Source organism: Danio rerio, chromosome 2 (assembly GCF_052040795.2).
Source record: "Danio rerio strain M-AB ecotype USA chromosome 2, GRCz13ab, whole genome shotgun sequence".
Classification (NCBI taxonomy): domain Eukaryota; kingdom Metazoa; phylum Chordata; class Actinopteri; order Cypriniformes; family Danionidae; genus Danio; species Danio rerio.
The window spans coordinates 18,688,430-18,708,964 of NC_141022.1; the positions used below are offsets into that span (position 1 = coordinate 18,688,430).

The following is a 20,535-nucleotide window of genomic DNA, read 5'->3' on the forward strand; positions in this document are numbered from 1 at the left end:
TGCAGACAGCGGTCCAAAATGCGCAGATCTAGGATTGGCCGTGACCCACCGATCTTTTGGGCAGGATGAAGTGTGGGCTGTAAAACCCGCTCTCCATCTCGGCTGGAGGGAGCAGCTCGATTGCATGCTTCGCCAGGAGGACAGCAATCTTCTCTAGCAAGACAGGGGCGGACAGGGGGCTGACCCTGGTGAATACACACCTGTGACTTGGGGGGCTGTTTCGCGAACTGAATCGCATAGCCGAGTCTGATTGTGCGTATGAGCCACCGCGAAGAGCTGGCCCGCGCTAACGAGGCAGGCAGAGCTCTCGCTAATGGACTCATCGCTACAATCACTGACGTACCAGCATTGGGGCAGCGCAGAGTGAGTGTGCTGATCCGGGAAGCGCGCGGGTCCCACGGAAGAGCTGGAGGTGAGAGATTTGCTCTCACTTCGCACCCAATCTCCGGAGGGGAGGCTCGAGGGGTGGGAGAAAGGAGACCGTCCTCCCAGCGCTCGTGAGCCACTGGCAAAATGCACCGAACCTGCAAGCTAGAAAGCATAGCGTCCAAGACTGGCAGACTTCAGGCTGTCACATCCGGGGAAGTGGAAAAGTGCTCTTTCATGATGTTTTCATGGCAGTAAAAAGTGCCATTGGAAATGGGGCCCCGCCCTCCAGCGGGGAAAGAGCAAGTTCCCTCTTCTCCATATGACCTGTCCCAGGGACGCTTCGTGGTCCGTTGCCGGACTTAGCGGCGTTCTGGGCAGGGGGGGCTGCCTGCTTCCGAGACGTTCGACGTGCTCGCTTCGCCAGAGGCATGTGCGGGGGCGGTGCAGCTCTCGTGGGCGGGCGCCTTCGGCGAGGAGCAGATATGGATGGCACGGCGGGCGGAGCGGGCTTACGGACCTGCCGATAAGACATGACCCATCAGACTGCTCTTTCACCGCCTCGAATTCCTGGGTGAATTCACAGACGGTGTCGCCGAACATGCCAGCTTGGGATATGGGGAAGTCAAGAAAGCAGACTTTGTCAACTTTGTGCATATCAGCCAGGAGTGGCGCTCCTGGATCACTAGTGTGGACATCGTCCTCCCCAACGCACACGCAGCGGACTTAGTAGTCCCAAAAGCTTAGTCGGCTGCGGTGCGAAGCTCATAAGCCTGGGTTGGGACCCACCCTCGTGCAGCTCGGCCAGCGCCTGCGCTTGGTAGCGCTGGTAGGTGGCTATCGCATGCAAGGCGGAAGCAGCCTGGCCCGCAGCCTTGTAAGCTCTAGCTCCGAGGGAGGCAGATAACTTACAGGCTTTGGATGGGAGATGAGGCGAACCCCGCCAAGAAGAGGCGCCGCGCGGATTGACCGCCATCGCGCACTCAACCTGAGGAATCGCCACATACCCCCTGGCCGTTCCACCCTCAAGAGTGGTGAGGGTAGAGGGACACGCAGCACGAGCTGGAAAAAGTGCCCTTCAAGGCGGCGTGAGCCTACAGTGCACCTCCGGGAAGAAGGGGACGCCCCTCTAGTCGGTCCGGCTGCGGAGCTGGGGGATAAACCATCTGAGTGAAGCAGCCCGGGAAAGCATGGCTAACATATCCGTTTCAGGATCCGTTTTGACAGTGCTCACCTGCCCGGAGGGGGCGAGCGGGTCTGGATCATCATCATCGGACAATGAAAGCCCACCCTCCGATGCCGCGGTGGACGTCTGGTTTTCGGTGTCATCGAGCATAAGGGCTACCATCTGTTAGACTGATCGCTTCCCCCGCCCGAAGCTTGGATGGAGCGCTTGAAGGAGCGGGAGGTCCGCGGGCCCATGGGCGACGGATTATCTCTCGCTGAACCCTCAGATCTGCCCGAGTGCCCCGCTGCAGATCAGGGGACAACTGGGGTGGTCTGCCCTTTTGCAAAGGCTAGCTGCGATCTTTACTGCACATCAGTCATGGCATTGCAATGACGACATGAACTGCCCGCGAGCAGCGCATTAACATGCTGGACCCCCCAGGCATGCAACGCAGTGCCTGTGCCCATTATCCGAGGACAGGAAACCACCACATCCAGAAACGCACAGTCAGAGTGCCGTCCTGAAAAGGACGTGCTGCACGACTGTGTTGCTCTCTTTGTGAAGTTGCAACTTTATACGCACCGCTCTGGAAAACCGGACCCAAAGAACGCCAGGCAAGGGAGAATGCCAGCTCGACCGTCTGCCGCTGCGTGTACACACTCTGGACCGGGAGAATGCTCTTGTTCGCTCGGAATCGCTGGATCACAGCAGGAGGAACCCCCATCGACTCAATCAGAAAGTCTCTGAAGCGAAAAGGATGGCGTTTGCTCGCTCCAGGTGTGCTTATATGCTGGGATAATTGGCAATGAAGCACACCTGCGAAAGCTTACGCTGCCAATTCATTGCATTCATTGGCCCGTTCAATACTATTTCAGACAAGCGGCTTCTGAACTGAATCCTCCCATACGTGGATTTTCCAAGATCAAATCCACTGTATAGCACTGAAGTTCCCCAACCGAAGGGGAACATTTATTTTCATGCACTATGTGTAACTATGTTTAACACTATGTGTTAGCTATGGATAAAAACAAATATATCAAATGCTTCTCGTAATCATTCATTCATTCATTCATTTTCTAGTCGGCTTAGTCCCTTTATTAATCCAGGGTCGCCACAGCGGAATGAACCGCCAACTTATTCAGCATGTTTTTACGCAGCGGATGCCCTTCCAGCCACAACCCATCTCTGGGAAACATCCACACACACATTCACACACACACACTCATACACTACGGACAATTTAGCCTACCCAATTCACCTGTACCGCATGTCTTTTGACTGTGGGGGAAACCGGAGCACCCGGAGGAAACCCAAGCAAAGCCAGAGAGAACATGCAAACTCCACACAGAAACGCCAACTGATCTGAGGTTCGAACCAGGGACCCAGCGACCTTCTTGCTTTGAGGCGACAGCACTACCTACTGCGCCACTGCCTCGCAGCTTCTCGTAATCATAACTTTAAAATGTGATATGATCATTTGAATGATTTGAATGCCGGTGCCTGTGGGAGCGAGTTCAAGCCAAACAGTGAGAACAGCTCCTACTAGAGTCACAGAATACGATCATCACAGAATTTGGTGTAACACCACCTTCACTTTCACTTCCCCATGCAAATCATTCTTTTAGCGCAGCTCTCAAACGATTGCTCTGTGCAACAAACTGAACTTTATTACTTGCTGTACACAGCATATGCAGGTTCTGTTCACTAAGAATTATACCTTATAAATACGTTATGTGACACTTTCATTTAAAGGTGTCCATGCAGTTGTGAAGACTTTTGCGTTTGCCTTTACTTTTCTGACCTTGAAAATATAATTGGCTGAATCGTAGAAAAAGCAGTATTAAGATCCCGTGTAGGGTCGATTTGAGATCTTTTTTCAATTAATCGTGCAGCCCTATTGACCACCATGAGGCTTGTCATCCTCCTATGGTCTTTTTCAGGCACTGTAAATCCTAGAAATGTGTGTTCATGGAATACCTACTAGATCCAAACAGTTAGCTAAGTCCCACCTCTTAATAAAAAAAAAAAGTTTGAACTTTAGAAGATCTGTTCTGTTGTACCAAATGAAGCCGGTAAGTAAGTTTCACCCAACAACAACTCTACATTTATTTTTAATCAAAAGATTCAGGGAAGTGTCAGGATGCCTAGCAAATCTGCAGCTAAAAATACATCCTGAGAGCCAGCGATGCCTCCTGGCATTAAAGAGGACCTGTTTGAAGACCTACTCACACTGACAGTGATTTTAATCTCTGGAGGCTAACAGGTCACTGTCCTGTTAACTGCTTGTAGATGTTTAGGATGTTATTGTGTATCTAAGAAATCTGATCACAAACTAACATACTGTTGCTACAAAAAATAAAAAAGTCTATTTTGGCAACAAATCAAAACCATTTTTTTTTCTGAGGAACTTGTGTGTTTGTATATAAATTACAGTTATGAATACAAAAAGGCTTCACATTATTTAAGATCGATGTCAGGTAAGTATAAAATATACTGACTCTCTTATAATTTCTTTAGTTAAACCTAATTATGATTTTTTTTTTTATTCTTACCCAAGTGTGAAATCCCTTAAATCAACCTAAACGATCGCATAGACTCTATATTAGTTAACATATAGTAGATACAGTTGTCAATAACACAGTAATGCAAAATTGCCTACGACTGCACTGATTATGTTTTTACTAATAATTTAGTGCCTTTTGAACTTAAGGTTTATTGACATATCTGGTATTTTATTTAATTTTAATATTATTTAAAAGATCTCTCAAAAAATTACTTGTGCTGCTTGTTCAAACTACGTATTTAAAATAAGTTAAAACAACACAAAGTTGCTTTGGGAACGACCAAATAGTTTTATGTTGAATCACTGCAATTTGTAAAAATGTTTAAGTTAATTTAATCGATTTGTGTTGGGACAACATGAAAAAACTTGAGTGGAACCCAACACCTTTAACAGTGATTGTAAAGTAAAAGTTAAGGTACTTCACTGCATTCTGAATGTTACAATCAAAGTTTTTTAAACAAGTGCACTACCACAATGAGTTTAGATGCAAAAACCTCGAAAAGCCATTTGATATTTTCTTTTAAAACTAGCATTTTTCTCTGACTCCCGTGTGTAGGCTCAGTAATTTTACTTTTATAGTGATGAATAAGCTCTTTTTATTGCCTTTGAAGAGAAATAACTAAACATAAACATTGGAGGCTGATTAAAAAAAAAAAATGCGAACATTTGCAACGGCTCTTTGTCATAATACCTCATTGTCATATTCAGGTCTTGTTTATCTGTTAATTTAAAAAAAATGTATACTCTTAATTTTGTGGTATGAAAAATGATACCGAATATCGATATTTTTCAATAAATCATAACAGAGTATCATGTCAACACTACAGCATAATAATTATCTTTTTCAATGCCATTGCAAGATAAATTACAGAGCAAACTGGCAAGTGGATGATATATATTATAACTCATGTATATTAGAATTTCCAGCAGTTAACACTGCTTAAGTTGAATAGTATGTACTTGACTACTGTGCACTCCTACTGAAGGTCACTTAATTTCATCACTCTGCATAAAGTCACATTTCAAGTAATTATCTCAGCTTACTCAATCTATGCACAATGATTGATGAACCCAAATTCTGGTCCATTACTGGAAATAATCTCAATGATCAATGTCACTATCAGTGTGAACTAAGCTAAGAAACCAATGTCATCATATAGCATAAATCTAAAACATGTACCCGATACATACCAGCAGTACGGAGTCCTGTACCAAGTTCCTTAAAGGGAACCTGCAGAGTAGTGTCCAGAGTACGGAAACCCTCTTTCAGAGAGTGCTGTTTGTAATATTCAACAAGCCCCTAGACAGAAACAGCACAAGTTTAAAAGCTTATTCCTGGAACTCACCATTTTTTGTCAGGTTTGACCTAAATCATTTAATTTTTCAATATTTAATCCGCTGAGATTTAAGTTTAGTTTTACCATGTTCACAATTCTCTGGTCATATCTACTTTAGGTAAACCAATGTAATGCTTCATTTTGTTAGCATTTAATTTAGAGTATTTTCATTATTTAGTTGAACATTTCACTTTTTGGGAGAGAATACGACTCATTTTACAACTCCCCTAGCGTTAAACAGTAGAGTTTTCCCATTTTTTTAATCCATTCAGCCAATCTCTATGTCTGGTGGGAACGCTATTAGCTTAGCTTAGCATACAGTAGATCATTGAAGTAGACCATTAGCTTTTCACTCAAAAATGACAAGAGTTTTGATAATTTTTCTATTTAAAGTTTGACTTTTCTGTAGTTACATTGTGTAAATAGCAACTTTTTATTTTATGTTGGTATTCGTACATGATGTAATTCAGAAAAGTCAAGCTTTAAAGAGGAAAATGATTAAACTTTTTTTTGTGATATGCTAATGATCTAATTTGAATCAATTATGTAAAACTAAACTAAAATGCTCCTTCTAGCCCTCGAGACTGGCTGAATGGATTTTAAAAATGGTACAACTCAACTGCTTAACTCTAGGGAAGTTGTAAAATAAGCCTATTTAAAAAAAAAGTGGAATGTTCCCTTAAATGTTTGTTTTCTAAGTTATTATTTATTATCTTTCACTAACCTACTCGGTTGGGAAACAGCTACTATTGCTTAAAGCCCTGTTTCTACTTGGTATTGAGATGTGTTTTTACAATCATTATGTACAAGTAAGTGAACAACACTACAGTAAGTGCAGATTGTAATATGCTTAGAGTTAATGTAATTTTGACCACTTCCAGTCAAAAAAATATATTAGAGTTGATTGCTTTTGCAATATAAATGCTCCTAATGTAACCATACTTCACTGTTTTGTACTAAAACACTGATTGAAATTGTAAATGGCATCCACATCCTTGTCATTTGTTTGTTTTCCCACTTGGTCAAAAGCTATGCAGCATGAGTTTGTTCATTCAATAGTACTCATGTGTCGCACTAAATTTAGCTACGCAAACATGATAAAAACTACTGCATGACGCAAGAAGAGGGAAGGGTCTCCAAAAAATCCCAACACAAGTGGACACCAGATACACATCTGAATGCATACTAAAGGAATACAGTGTATACGGAAAGTATGCCCTTTTGTCAACATTTTTTTTTGTGTTACAGCCTTATTCCAAAATGGATTAAATTCATTTATTTTCTCGCATTCTACACACAATACCCCTTAATGACAATGTGAATTTTTTTTTTTATTGTTATGAATTTATTATTAATAAAAAAACCTGAAAAATCACTAAATTAAATATCTAAATTGAGCTCATTTTGTTTCCACTGATCATTCTAAAAATTTAGTAAATTCAGTTGATTGTACATGATTTGAAAAGGCATCCACCAGTCTATACAAGGTCCCAGGGTTGACAGTGCATGTCAAAGCACAAACCAAGCATGGAGAAAAAGAAATTGTCTGTAGAACTCAGAGACAGGATTGTCTCGAGGCACAAGGCTGGGGAAGGTTACAGAAATTTTTCTGCTGCTCTGAAAGTTCCAATGAGCACAGTGGTCTCAATAATCTGTAAGTGTAAGATGTTTGGAACCACCAGGACTTAGAGCTAGCCAGCCATCTAAGCTGAATGATCAGGGGAGAAGGGCCTTAGTCAGGGAGGTGATCAATAACCCGATAGTCACTCTGTCTGAGCTCCAGCGTTCTTCTATGGAGAGAGGAGAACCTTACAGAAGGACAACCATCTGTGCAGCAATGCACCAATCAGGCCTGTGTGGTAGAGTGGCCAGAGGGAAAGCACTCTTTATCTGGAATTTGCCAAAAAGCATCCGAAGAACTCTCAGACTATAAGAAACAAAATTATCTGGTCTGATGAGATTAAAATTGAACTCTTTGGAGTGAATGGCAGGCATTACGTTTGGAGAAAAACAGGCACCGCTCATCACCAGGCTAATACCATGCCTACAGTGAAGCATGTTGGTGGCAGCATCATGCTGTGGGGATGTTTTTCAGCAGCAGGAACCGGAAGACTAGTCAGGATAGAGGGAAAGATGAATGCAGCAATGTACAGAGACATCCTGAATGAAAACCTGCTTCAGAGTGCTCTTGACTTCAGACTGTAGTGACCGTTCATCTTCCAGCACGATGATGACCCAAAGCACACCGCCAAAATATCATAGAGTGGCTTTACAACAACTCAGTGAATGTCCTTGAGTGGCTCAGCCAGAGCCCAGACCTAAATCCTATTGAACATTTCTGGAGAGATCTGAATATGGCTGTTCAATATCACTTCCCATACAACCGGATAGAGCTTGAGAGATACTACAAAGAGGAATGGACAAAATTCCCAAAGACAGGAGAGCCAAGCTTGTGGCATCATATTCAAAAAGACTTGAGGCTGTAAATGCTGCCAAAGGTGCACCAACAAAGTATTGAGCTAAGGGTGTAAATACTTATGTACATGTGATTTTTCAGGTTTTTTCAATAAATTTGCAACAATTTAAAAAAAGTCTTTTTTCACATTGTCATTATGGGGTAATGTGTGTAGAATTTTAAGGAAATAAATGAATTTACTCCATTTTAGCATAAGGCTAATTAAAAAATTGAATTAAAATTTTGGAAAAGGTCAAGCGTTACGAATACTTTCCGGATGCACTGTAGTTCCCACAAAAATGAAAATCCGTCATCATTTACTTTCCCTCCACATGTTTCAAACCTGTTTGGGTTTTTCTTCAACTGAACACAAAAGACGGTATTTTGAAGAAAACTGGAAACCTGTAACCATTCAATGACTTCAGAGGTTTTTGTTTTTCCTACTTTGGAAGTCAATGATTACGGGTTTTCAGCTTTCTTCAAAATATCTCCAATAGTGTTCAACAGAATAAAGAAGCTCATAAAGGTTTGAAACAACTGGAGGTAAGAAAATAATGAGTACCTGTTCAGTTTTATTATTAAAAAAACTGTATCCCCTTAAAACTGTGTGTAAACAGGGCTGAGTTAAAATAATTTCCAAACCAGCAACAGTTATAAAAAATATTCATAGATGTGTTTAATAGATATTTACCATGGTAATGCTATGCTTGTTTTACATACCCTGAATTAACATGAGTTGTTATCATTCAGTACAATAGCACATTGTATATCAAAGCATTACCATCCATGCCACTGTATTGCCACAGTATTTTTTCCCAATATAAACATTATCATTTTAAAAACATTTTAGACAAAAACATTTAAACAAACAAATGTTGCAGTAATATTGATGACTCTGAATTAATAGTTAGACCCCTGTTATTAATTATGCTAATGAAATACAGAAATATGCAGATCAGCAAATGCTCTAGTTTCCTAAAAAAAAAGCAGCTTAGGCCTCTGCAGCACATCTGACACAGAAATATAACACCCTATATATGAATGCATATGTTTATGATAAATAGAGCAAATGGTGATAAACCCATTGCTTCTGCGCAACTCAAACCTACTTACCAACACATTCTTGAACGTCCTGCTTTCGGCAATGTAGAAACAGCCCTCCTTAGTGAGGACCTTAAGGTGCTTCACATCATTGTTGTACCTGCAGATGACAGAGAATCACTGTAACCATTTCATGATCATCAGTATTTCAGCTTGCACAATGTCAGTACTGTCAAAAAAGTTATTGAGAATTTGCATACAAGTCAAACAAATCTATTTAAATAGCACATTAAAGGTATAGTTCACCCAAAAAAGAAAATGTACTCACTATTTACTCAACCTCAAGTGATTCCAAACCTTTTTGAATTTCTTGATTCTGTTGAACATAAAAAATAAAGCTGAAAACCTGTAAACATTGATGTCCATAGCAGGAAAAACAAATGCTATGGATGTTTGTGGTTTTCAAAACAGAAGAAAGGAAGTCAAGCAGGTTTGGAACAAGTGAAAGGTGAGTTAATGATGACAGAATTTTCAGTTTTGAGTAACTGCATCTTAAAGTCATTTAAAAGGATAGTTCACCCCCCAAAAATATTGGTTCTTTGTGATTTGTATAATTTAAAGTTAATGGCTACCGGAGCTTTGAGAGCCAAAAAACATTTACAGGAAAAACTAAATGAAAAGCCATGACTCTAGAGGATACATTGAGATCTTATAAAGCAAAATGTTCATCAAGTGTCCAGCAAAATATTTCTAGAACTTATTTATTCTGGATGCTACAAAAGATTAATAATACACTGAAAAACCCAAAAAGTTAAGATAACTTAAACCGTTTGAGGAAACCGATTGCAACAAACCCTTTAAGTTCAAAAGCTAATCCTAATGAGTACTGTAAACTTAATCCATTTGAGTAAACGAAGCAATCTGAGCCCAGTAAAACCCAATAAATGAAGAGAAATCAAACTAACTGAGTACTGTAAAACCCAAAAAGTTAAGACAACTCAAACCGATTAAGGAAATCGATTGCTACAAAACATTTGAGTTACTAATCTATATGAGTTCTGTGAACTTACTCCATTTAAGTTGAAGTAATGAGGTATTTAATGAACACATTACCTTCAACACTGAGTTCAAAACTCTTTTCAAAGAATTAACTTAGTCAATTTTGAGTTAACTACACTCATTTCATTTGATAAAGTTGACTGTTGGGTTTTACAGTGTACATCCATGTGTACCCCTGGGAAGAATGACTTTATGGATTGTGTGTTTAAGTCCCTGTGTTGCCATTGTACAGTATTGTCAGCATTATGTTGGCATATACCTTGTAAGACCTCAATCATGTATGGTCAAGAGTCACTATATATAACATTGTTTTGGATGTGTCAGTCCCTCTAGGGTTTCATTTTTTGTGGCTAAAAGGATTGATAATGTACACATCTTAATTCTTTATACATTTTTTGACCTCGAGAACAATTGATTACTGTAATTTATATAAATGAAACACTGAGATAAACAGAGTAAAACCAGGAGATATTCCTAAAACTGCTGTATCATATATGAAAATGAAACCAACTATATTAAAACAATGCATTTGTGTTGTTTGATGGCTAATTTGAACATGCTGGTGGACATGATGCAGAGCATGCTTGCTTTCAGTACAGTATGTGTGCGTGTGTATGTGTGTAAGAGAGAAAGAAAAAGAGATAGAAAGAGGGCAACGCATATGACAACAGGATGCATATATACAATATGTAGTAGTTTAGGAAGTGATGCAACTCACATGGCCTAGTTTAAACAGGCTAATGTGCATAAATGTCACATGATGCGCATCACACACTGGATGAGAAACGTATTTTAACAACTTGAGGCTTTGCACACATTCTATTCGCTAATAGTTCATTCATTCATTTTCTTCTCGGCTTAGTCTCTTTATTTTTCAGGGGTCGCCACAGCGGAATGAACCGCCAACTTATCCAGTATGTGTTTTACGCAGCGGATAACCTTCCAGCCGCAACCCAACATTGCTGTGGCATGGTGGGAATTTGAACAGGCTCCCGGCGGTGCAAATGTTGTGGGAAATTTGCAGTAGTTAAAAAATAAATAACTCCACAAAATTTTGCAGTTAATTTAGCGATCGTGGAATTATGAAATCCTGAAGGGTTTGATATGTTGTTTTGACTCTCAAAGTGTCAGTAGCCATTTACTTGTATTTGCTGAATCACCTAGGACAATGGTATAGATAAAACCTTTCATATTTTACTTAAGACAAAAAAGTCAACAGCAATTTTTTATTTTTGGGCGAACTACACTTTTCGACCTTTAAGACCCACAGAAACACTGATAAATACAGCAATATTGCATGATAAAAATGAACGGTCAGTTTAGATTTTGTATTGGCTTTAATGCTTTTAACACCTAAAATAAGCAATAAGCATGACCCTGGACAGCAAAGCCATTCATAAGTGTACATTTTTAGAAATGTTGATTTATACATCATTTGAAATCTGAATATATAAACTTTTCATGGGTGTATGGTTTAAATTTGATTATATATAGGACAAAAAAAATACAAAAAAAATTTACTGATCCACATCAAATACTGCAAGAAAAGTATATTTTGACTGGGGTGGTGCAGCGGCGCAGTGGGAATCGCTGTCTCCTCACAACAAGAAAGTCCCTGGTTCGAGCTTTGGCTGATTCAGTTGGCATTTCTGTGTGGGGTTTGCATGTTCTCCCTTTGTTCATGTGGGTTTCCTCCGTGTGCTCCAGTTTCCTCCACAGTTCAAAGACATGCGCTATAGGTGAATTGGGTAAGCTAAATTGTCTGTAGTGTATGTGTGTTGCAGCTGGAAGGGCATCCACTGCGTAAAAATATGCTGGCTAAGTTAACTGTTCAATCCGCTGTAGCAACTACTGATTAATAAAGGGACTACGCCACAAAGAGAATGAATGAATGATGACTATTTTGACTAGATATATTTATATATTTAAATAATTATATATGTACTTGAAATATATATATATATATATATATTTTTCACCTTTGACTGAGTCTGAAGGGTTCTGAAGGGTTTGTCCCTAATAGTCGTGCACATAAGGGAACTTAATAACGACATTGTGTGTGACTCATCGCACAACAAATATATCAAATGGGCGGTGCGGTGGTGCAGTAGGTAATGCTGTCGCCTTACAACAAGAAGGTCGCTGGTTCGAGCCTCGGCAGGGTCAGTTGTCAGTTCTGTGTGAAGTTTGCATGTTCTTTCTGTGTTCGTGTGGGTTTCTTGCAGGTGCTACAGTTTCTCCCACAAGTCCAAAGACATGCAGCACAGGTGAATTGTGTGAGCTAAAATTGTCTGTAGTGTATGTGTATGAATGAGAGTGTATGTGTGTTTCCCGGGTTGCAGCTGAAAGGGCATCTGCTGCGTAAAACATGTGCTGGATAAGTTGGCGATTCGTTCCACTGTGGCGACCCCAGATTAATAAAGAGACTAAGCGAAAAAGAAAATGAATGAATGAAATATATCAAATGACCGTTGTGAAAACTCTTACTGTAGTAAGGGAGATCTGCTTCATTCTTGTCTGTCACTGAGCTATTTGTCTACATCAGAGGTTCTCAAAGTGGGGGTTAGGACCCCCCGAGGGGTCAGGGACAACGAAGGAGGGTCACCACGTGATTTCCAAAAATCTATTTATTTTTTTAAACCATAAGAATTACCTTATTTTATCCATAACCTACTGAAAAGAAAAAAAAATAGATGTTTATAGTTACTAAATACTACTGTATACAGTTACTATAGTAGCTTATAGTTACTAGTTCTATTGGATTGCGACCCCTGAGGTAATTACATTACATTAAAGACACAGCAATAGCGTCAGATGCAGCAGATAGATTTTAAAACATCAGGTTAAACTTACTGGCACATTTACAGCACTGACATACATTAAAAAAAATCTTTAAAGAATAGACTTGGGTCTATTGGTTTTTTGCGCCATTGCATGCAAGGTTTCTGTATTTACAACCACCTCAGAAGATATTGGGGGTTGCAAGTCACTGGCCTTGTTATTTTGGGGGTCGCGGGCTGAAAAGATTGACAACCCATGGTCAACGTGAAGGCTATGGCTGACACGCACGTAGGAACAGTGGGCAGGAAGAATCAGCTCATTATGATTAAAGCAACAGGCAACAAAAACAGCTACAATGTTAAAACAGCTCACATTTCCCAGATTTAAAAAGGTAAAATAAGAAAGCTGATGGGTATTTTGAGTTGAAACTTTATAGACACATTCAGGAGACACAAAAGACTTATCGTATATTAAATCTTGATAAATGGTTAAAACTGGTGCCCTTAAAGTTGACAAAATAAAGTTCCAAGTAATCTCTTTTACTAAGCCAAATTAAGTTTTGATATAATAATAATAATATAAAATGTATCAAATGTCTCAATTGAAGATGATCAGTACTTAGTATACTAATGACTGTTGGCATAAACTGAAATAAAAATCGATGAATTTCACTTTTATAAAATGTATTTTGGCTTTTCCCACAAATATATACAACCTGTGCAACATAATACTGAATTTGTGATTCAGGGTCACAAATGGGTTAACAAAAGGTTTGAGTACATAAATAATGAAAATCCATTTTTGAGTGAACTATCCCTTCAATACTGGATCAAAGAGTTATATTAGCTAGAGATGATCTAATACCCCGTAGGTTTTTCCATAACCTTGAGACAGCTATAGAAAAACCAGTTCCTTTTAAACTAAGTGTGACATGAGCCTGTTGTGGACAGAACTGCCCATAACATAAGGCTGTGGAACAGTGCTGTCAGTCTCTGACCGCAGGTCAACACACCCAGAGGACCTAAAGCCCCTCATTAAATGCTAAAATGTTTTGACAGAAACCTGGTGACTGGTTTGAGCATGAGACACGCAACTATAAAACGTTCTGAGGTAATAACACCCGCACCGAGCGTGTAGTGTGATAACTCGCTGACCACGACCATAATACACATTGAGCCGTATGCAAATACCATCATGCATAATGCATTGACTTGCATGGAGGGAAATGAAAGAAGAAAGCTTAACTTAGCGTGCAAAAGGACTGTTGTACAAGGACCCCGCCGACCATCCGTCACGCCAGCTTTGTGTGCAATAAAAATGCTTGCTCAAATATATGAAGTGGGATAATAGGTACACGCACTTGATGCTGATGGCGTACTCTCTGCTCTCACGGCTCCGGTATCGCACCAGGTATGTGCTGTTCTCTCTCTCCATGAGCTCAGACTCTGCGTGATGCCTCTCCATGGGGCCTGCGAACCTGCTCACACACACCGAAATGCATGTGGTTAAAAGCAGAACTAAAAAGACTCAGCACATGTAGTCATGCAGGTTGTTTTATGTGTCGTATGGATATGCTAAGGCTTACCAAGGTTGGGAGGAATAGTCGACTGTTCTGGGCACCTAGGAATGAGAAATACACAGTGTATTACAAATGTTATGTTTTTTGAGATTTTTTTAAATACCATACAGTACGTCACGATGTGTCCGGTTTAATCAAAGAGCTTAAAATGACCAAGAGGTGACACTCTAGTGTAATTTGGGAAACAGCCACTAGAGGGTGCGGCAGCCATTTTGGGTTGAAAACTCCAATAGAACAACAGCATATTATAAGTCTGTTAAATAAACTATTAAAAGTGCTGATGATTGTGATAGTAGGTGTTGTATTGTCGTCTTTCAGGTCGTATCTCAGCTTCTTTATTAAATAAATAAAAAACAAAGGAGCTGCTTGCCATTGCGACAGTAATGAGATCCAATGGACGGCCGATCACTTTCACTCCAAAATGGCGGAATCCGGGGCTGTTGCTGGGTGCTGCTGTTGCAATGGAACGTTCTATTGAGTGTCGCCTCCTGGTCATTCTAAGCTCTTTGGTTTAATTTATGCAGTCATATTTTTGCATTCATTTACGCAAGACACGCTAAAATGTAATTTGCAATATAAAGTTTATAAAACAAAATATCTAATCAGGCACACTGTGTTTACTGCACAACATGATGAACTATATTTTACCCATATTTTGACATTTTATTTTCACTAAGGTTATGCGTAAGAATAAATAGACACTAAAATTATTTCAAAGTTGATCAGTCCAATTCAGTAAAACGACAAACAACAAAATGGGACTCTCTTTGACCCTTATGCAAAAACATAGCCAAACTATTCATAATTATTATGAACAACTGTAATTTTAAATTGGATAGATTGAATACAAAATACATTATCAAGATGGCGCCGAGCATGGCCGCCGTGTTGCGAGCTCTCAGCAATCTTTGTTGTGTTTTGTGTGTTTTACTTGTATTTTTGCCGTTTTTCGTGCTGGATGTACACAATCGTTCTAACTTTTCACTCATCATAGCACACGTGGCGCTGATGATGTGACAATAAAAGTGATTTGATTTGAATAATAAATAAAATGCAGTATAGTGTAGTCCAATCAAGCACATACAGTATTTATAGGCAAAACATGCTGAATACTGGAATCTGATTGGCTAGAAAGTTTGGATCAAAACAGCTTATTGCACAGGTAGTTTAGTGCAGTAAGAGTAAGCATGGTCAACTGCGATTTTGTAGAGAATTCAATGCTTTTAACACCTTCATTAAGCAAAAAACATGTCCCTGGACAGCAAAGCCAGTAAGTGTCCATTTTTTTGTTCAGATTTAAACATCATCTGAAAGCTGAATAAATAAACTTTTCATTGCTGTCTGGTTTAAGTCCTATATTTATATATATATAGGACAAAAATGTACTGAAACGCAAATTATTTTATAATATAAAATAAAACTATTTGAATATCAGGAATCCGAGGGTGCAAAACAATCTAAATATTAAAAAAAATCACATTTAAAGTTGACATAATTAAGTGTATTAGTAATTCCTTCGAGTAAGCCAAAATTAGTTCAGTGCAGTGATTATGCAGTGTGTATACTTGTAAAGGCACAGGAACATGTCAGTGCTGCCCTGAAACTTAGTTCAATAAATTAGCTTTGAATTGCTACAGTATATTTCTCAATAGACCCTTTTCACATTTCCAGGTTTCTTAGTAGTGGAATATGTTATGTAAACTTAATGCTCAGTGAATTGGAGAGGACAACAAATAATTTTTACAATCCTATTTGCTGGAATAATAAAAGACAAACTCTACAATGGTATTATCAAGACTTTTGGCAAAAGAAAAAAAAAATAGTGTGAGACTGATGACGGAAACCAGAGGAGAGAATAACATCAAATTTACTCTCAGTCGACGCTGCATTAGAAACATCTTGCATGAGCAGTAATTCATTTTTTGTAATTTGACTCAAAGATGATTTAATACATTCATAAACGTTTATACGATTTAAAAAAAAAATCTAAATATTAAAAACTTTCAAGGATTTACCATTATGATGACCGGTAAACGTGTCATAACAGTCTTGTAAACGGGTACATAACAATTGAATATATTTTAAATAAATGGTATACTTAATTAATCAAAATATATGGGATTACCATACTTAAATTGGACAGTATGTTTGATCTAACTGACCATAATACCCATGATATTAAAAATATTAACAACAACAAAAATGTTCATCATTAACAACCATACGATTGTCATTGCTGATAAAGGACCAATATATATGCAACATAATTCATGGCTTGCTATGCATTAAACAATTGTATTTGTTTGTTTGTCAACAAAATTTCAAAAAGTTTTGTCGCCTATCAAATTAATAACTTCTAGTCGATCATTTGGTATTGGAAATGGCTTATATGAAAGGCAAAGGCCTCTAGATAATGAGTATTTTGCCAAAATAAAATATTATCATGCCTTGATTTTTAATAGATTTATTTGGACAGTAAGGTCTGACTTTGCTGAGACAAAAGTCTTGTCACTTAACAGGAATAATGTACAGTAAAAAATATAAAGTCGTGGTGCAGTGGAAAAAAAAAATAATATTGAGTATGACTCCCACGAGCTTATAGGACTGCATCCATACAACTCTGCAATGACTCAAATAAATTATTAACAAAGTCATCTGGAATGGCAAAGAAATCATTCTCGCAGGACTCTAAGAGTTCATAAATATACTTTGGATTCATCTTCAATGCCTCATCCATCTTACCCTAGACATGCTCAATAATGTTCATGTCTGGTGACTGGGCTGGCCAATCTTGGAGCACCTTGACCTTCTTTGTTTTCAGGAACTTTGATGTGGAGCCTGATGCATAAGAAGGAGCGCTATTCTGCTGAAAATGTTGCCCTCTCCAGTGGTTTGAAATGTAATAGGCAGCACCAATGATACGTTCTGCCACATTTCCAAATGATCAACTAGAAGTCAAGTTATTATTTCTTGCTCTTACAACTGGGATTGATGACAAGACTTTTGTTAGGTAATGTATGTATAATTTACAAAATGATTACATTAATTAGAAATACATTTCTAACTATATATAATTATTTACCATTATTTCTATATAACACTACAACACAACTACATCCATACTATTATGACCACAAACCTTTAAAACAATAAATTAGCCTTTATATATTGTCACTTTTGATCAGTTTAATTCAAATTCAAGTATTCATTTTCTTCACACATCACAAAGAAAAACAAATCAAAGCTGTTGTTAAAATGATTATGCAAGTCATACATACTTACACATGGGCAGGGCTTGACGGCATCACTTGGAAAGAAACCGGTCTCTTGCGTCGTCAGGATTTTGCCCTGCCAGAACGTGTGGCTGTTAATTGCATTATATTTGCCTCGCGGCGATGCTCCCTCCTCCCAATTTGCTTTAATAAATCTAAGACAATTAGCTCGCAACAAGCAGAGAATCTCATTTAGAGCCACAGTTAATTACTGTTCAGGCTCTACCCACGGTTCAACTCCGTTCCGCATCAGAACCAAAGCATCATCTAATGCTGAATAATCATTCAAGCTTTCCACGGCAGAACCTCGTGAATCATGACACTCGCCAATAAGGCATTGTTTGATATTGCTGCTCTGAGCACATTTGGATTTATGAATAACATTAGAGCCGCGTTCTGTATTATATCCGCACGCGATAGATTGTATTGAGCAATCGCAGGCCGAATAACAGTTTTAAAACAGGCTCATTTCTTGCATGGCTTCAGCCGCAATTAGCTGCACATTTCTGGATAAAAACAGACAATTCCCTCCTGAAACAACAGCTGGGAGGTTATAATGCGGCGTGAATGCGGTGGAACCAGATGCCAGAACTTTAGCAGCCTATGATCGATTGTCTGATGCTTTGACTGAAAGCGTAATGAGCCATCTATACAGCAATATATATATATATATATATATATATATATATATATATATATATATATATATATATATATATATATATATATATAAAACATTTATTATATAATTTGTTTTTCTTTCCCAGCTCCCTTTTAAAATCATCTTTAACAAGTATGAAATGAATCTCAGAAAAAATGCACCTCCGCCACAAATTAGATTGGAGCCTCAAACTGGAACTGTATTCATGATTTATTCGACTTAATAATGTTTTGAAAGCCCTTTATATTTGTTACGCCGCAGATGAGCGTATGATAAAGATTAAACTTATTACCCCATTAGAGTAAACAGTTGGCAGCCTAAAGGATCAAATTAAATTACAGTGATCGATTGCACTGTTCTGGCAACGGGACAGAGATAATTGTCTTCCAGTAACATGGGAGATGGATGCTTAGTGCTCTGTAATCCCATTCTTCGGTGTCATGGGACCTTGAAGATTTAGTAGCCTTATTAAGAGTTAAGTGTCGTTTCGCACAAGATAAAATAAACCAGTGATCTGCATTATCATTCAACGGTGGCTCTTCTCGCTCGCCCCGTTGACCCGAAGAACCAGCGCTGACATGCACGTCTCGCCGCTGCCTGTCGCAGTCTGTTGGCTCGCTGAATCTCTTGGCATCCATTTTTGAGCTGTACAGGTTTTTTTTTTAAACCTTGGTGTGTGCTATCAGGCAGAAATGGCCCAGCATAAAGCATGGGAAATCTAGCTAAGTGTCTATTCCCCACCGAGCTGTTTGAGACGCGTCAGCCAGATTGGAGGAACACCAGGAGGAAGATGAGGTTTTAGTGCCATCGTAAACCATAGAGAAAAAGAGCCACACAGCCTGGCATGAGCCAGAAATAAATAACATGGGAGCAGTCTGTGACAATAAGCTTGAGACAAAACTGCTCTGCTGAAACATGCCTGAACAAAGACTCAGCAGTCACTATAGTTGATGGCTCATTTAGGTATCAGCAGAGTATATAAGACAACTATATGGGAGAGAGATTTATAGTTACTATACACACACTGGCCACTGTATTAGGTACACCTGTCCAACTGCTCGTTAACAGAAATTTCTTATCAGTCAATCACATGGCAGCAATTCAATGCATTTAGACATGGTCAAGATGATCTGCTGCAGTTTAAACCGAGCATCAGAATAGGGATGAAAGGTGGCATGAAGGTGGTATGATTGTTGGTGCCAGACAGGCAGGTCTTAGTATTTCAGAAACTGCTGATCTACTGGAATTTTCATGCATAATCCCTCTCTAAGGTTTACAGAGAATGGAGAAAGAGGAGAATGGCCAGACTGGTTCGAGCTGATAGAAAGGCAAAAGTAACTCAAATAACCACTTGTTACAACCAAGGTATGCAGAAGAGCATCTCTGAACACGTAAAACCTTGAGGCAGATGGGCTACAGCATCCAAAATAGGTGCCACTCCTGTTAGCTAAAAACAGTAAACTAAGGCTACAATTCACACAGACTCACCAAAATTGGACAATAGAAGATTGGAAAAATGTTGCCTGTCTGATGAGTCTCAATTTCTGCTGCAACATTTGGATGGTAGGGTCAGAATTTGGCAACAACATGAAAGCATGCACCCATCCTGCTTTGTATCAACGGTTCAGGCTGGTGGCGGTGGTATAATGGTTTGGGGGATATTTTTTTGGCACACTTAGGCCCATTTGCACCAACCGAGCATTGGGTCAATGCCACAGCCTACTTGAGTATTGTTGCTGACCATGTCCATCTCTTTATGACCAGTGTACCCATCTTCTGATGGCTACTTCCAACAGGATAATGCACCATATCATAAAATGCGAATCATCTCAGACTGGTTTCTTAAACATGACAATGAGTTCACTGTACTCAAATGGCCTCCGCAGTCACCAGAACTCAATCCAATAAAGCACCTTTGGGATGTGGTGGAATGGGAGATTCGCATCATGGATGTGCAGCCGACAAATCTGCAGCAACTGTATGATGCTATCATGTCAATATAGACCAAAATCTTTGAGGAATATTTCCAGTACCGTGTTAAATCTATGCTACTAAGGATTAAGGCAGTTCTGAAGCCAAAAGTGGGTCCAACCCGGTTCTAGTAAGGTGTACCTAATAAAGTGGCCGATAAGTGTGTATATAGCTTAAAGTTTAAAAACTGGAATACAGATTATTTGTATTTACAGTAATATATCCCTGCATAATAACAAAAATATGTGTAAAAACTTACAAATAGTAAGTAACAAGGCACTG

General features: G+C 39.2%; 1 protein-coding gene across 3 annotated transcripts in view; it reads right to left on the reverse strand.

The window, feature by feature from the left end:
• Positions 1-20,535, reverse strand: part of vav3b (vav guanine nucleotide exchange factor 3b) — a 167,174-nt gene that overhangs the window by 19,220 nt on the left and 127,419 nt on the right. For all 3 annotated transcript variants that reach the window (XM_087239616.1, XM_087239615.1, NM_001126393.1), the window contains 5 exons: positions 17,632-17,697; positions 14,356-14,390; positions 14,131-14,247; positions 9,003-9,090; positions 5,289-5,397 (listed from right to left, as the gene is read on the reverse strand). In XM_087239616.1, the coding sequence (XP_087095742.1) occupies positions 5,289-5,397; positions 9,003-9,090; positions 14,131-14,247; positions 14,356-14,390; positions 17,632-17,697 (415 nt within the window). The remainder of the gene's footprint in view (positions 1-5,288; positions 5,398-9,002; positions 9,091-14,130; positions 14,248-14,355; positions 14,391-17,631; positions 17,698-20,535) is intronic.